Genomic DNA, 1,898 nt, shown 5'->3' with positions numbered 1-1,898 from the left:
CCTGCTCAGAGTTCAGGCAAGGCCTAGGTTAGGCCAGAGCTGTAACAGCAAGAACGTACTCAAGCTGGAATATGTCAACGCAGACTAGATCTCTGGGAAATTATCTACCATCTAGGAAGTCTCCAGTGGGTCTCTATAAACCAGCTTTGCAAAGGTTTGATCAAGTGACAAAATCTGGGCAAATTTTCAGAGAGAGAGCAAAAGGTATGTCCTTGACACAACCACCAACCTATCAGATTTAAAGTCTCTGTTCCAAACCATAAAGTATCAGTGTTATTTAAAGTCACTAAGATTTTTCCCTCACCTTGTTCTCCAAAGGGCCACACAACATGGAAAATGACATTCCAAGTGGCTAAACTTTGTCAGTGTGGACTTAATTTAGAAGCTGATACACAATCAAAACAAACAGCGTTACCAGCTTGACTTACGCAAGCAAGAACTTAAATGACATGATTCAAAGGAAAAAAAAAAAACCACAATATAAGAACGCTTTATAAACTGTAGTTTGATGCCTGTAAGCACTTTCTCAACGCTAATGAAATCCTTCCAAAGTCATTTTCCTTAGCTTCCAATGGGTAAGAGGCACATCAATTTCTTCTCTTTTCTCAAAGACAAATACAATGCCTTGACTGAATCTCACAGGCATTACTAAAGTATTTGAAAATCCTATGAGCATTCATGTTAGACACATGCCTTATTGTCTTTCTAGAAGAAACCGTTATAATTAAAAATTTCTGTTTAGAAAGACACTAGTGTTTCTGCAGAATACAACTTAGGGATACAAAACATGACAACTCTGTGCTAAAAGGATAAAATTATACGGTCTCAGTAATACCAAAAATTTGCAACTTCCAGCTTCAATAGTACACTTCAGGAACAGACGTTAAAATTTTCCTTTTTAAACCATGCATCACTGTCAGTAATAAACATTTCCACAGTTTTGCAGTTCTGTTGAAAGAGAATCCAGCCTTCTTGAAAACATGCAGTTAAAAAAAAAATAAAAGAGGGAACACACCTAATTATTTCCCACCTTTTGCTGAGTTATTTTTCAATCCATAATACAGCCACAATTGAGATCAAAGTAAGCTCATAAGGAGAGTTTCCTTGGTATAAAAGAAGAGAGTTGTTGTCAGGACTCAGTGCGAACTGTATGGCTTGTGCTCTCTTTCATTCACCAGAAACCGGTTTGTTAAACCTTTGGGTACAGCTAGAGATCATCTTCTTTTCAGTTCTTAAAAAGTGTAACAGTTTAAAGGAGTTTTTGTAGTACTTCATGTGTTAATTCAATAGATACTCATTTAAGTTTTAAATATGACAGCCTTTTGCTGTAAATTCTGCATAATACTACCTACACAATAAATTCCACCTCATGGGAGCTCCTATCCCAACATCTACAGAACACTACAAATACAAGAAAACATTTCAGATTTAAATGTGAACTCACCATAACTGAATGCCACCAGAGACTGAGTTTACAAATTCTGAAATTTTTGCCTAGCAATTCACAGGTTTGACAGTTCACACTTTGCTTCAGTGACTTTTGATCTTTGAAATGTTTCAAAATCTAATTTTTATATATTCAGTAAAATGCTATCAAAATGAGCTATGAGCCTAAAAATAAATCTAGGAACACAGAGTTAATACATGTGGCAAAGCCCAACACAACAGCTCAGGTAAGTGCCAATAAAAAGACTCATTTTAAAGCAATGACATTGTTTCATTTCCAGTTGCAAGATTAAAGTGACTATATACTCTGTATATCCTACAAGATGCCACATTCCAGAAGGCTCCATTTTTTCCTGCCTCTTGAACAGTTTTCCTTTCTTGGTGTAACGCCAGCCAGAACTAATGAAACACTAGGCAATTCACTGCTATTACCTGCATCATGGGGTACTTTG

General features: G+C 36.4%; 1 protein-coding gene across 1 annotated transcript in view; it reads right to left on the bottom strand.

Annotated features, from left to right (window-relative positions):
- Nucleotides 1-1,898, bottom strand: part of PAN3 (PAN3 poly(A) specific ribonuclease subunit) — a 68,324-nt gene that overhangs the window by 66,307 nt on the left and 119 nt on the right. Inside the window, exon 1 of the mRNA XM_009699038.1 lies at nt 1,879-1,898. This exon is cut by the window's right edge and continues 119 nt beyond it. Within this exon, the coding sequence (XP_009697340.1) occupies nt 1,879-1,887 (9 nt within the window). The 5' untranslated portion in view covers nt 1,888-1,898. The remainder of the gene's footprint in view (nt 1-1,878) is intronic.

The sequence above is a fragment of the Cariama cristata genome, unplaced genomic scaffold (assembly GCF_000690535.1).
Source record: "Cariama cristata isolate BGI_N322 unplaced genomic scaffold, ASM69053v1 scaffold7184, whole genome shotgun sequence".
Taxonomy (NCBI): Eukaryota; Metazoa; Chordata; class Aves; order Cariamiformes; family Cariamidae; genus Cariama; species Cariama cristata.
Note: the sequence above shows the minus strand (reverse complement) of the source record. Positions and strands in the feature narration are given on the sequence as shown.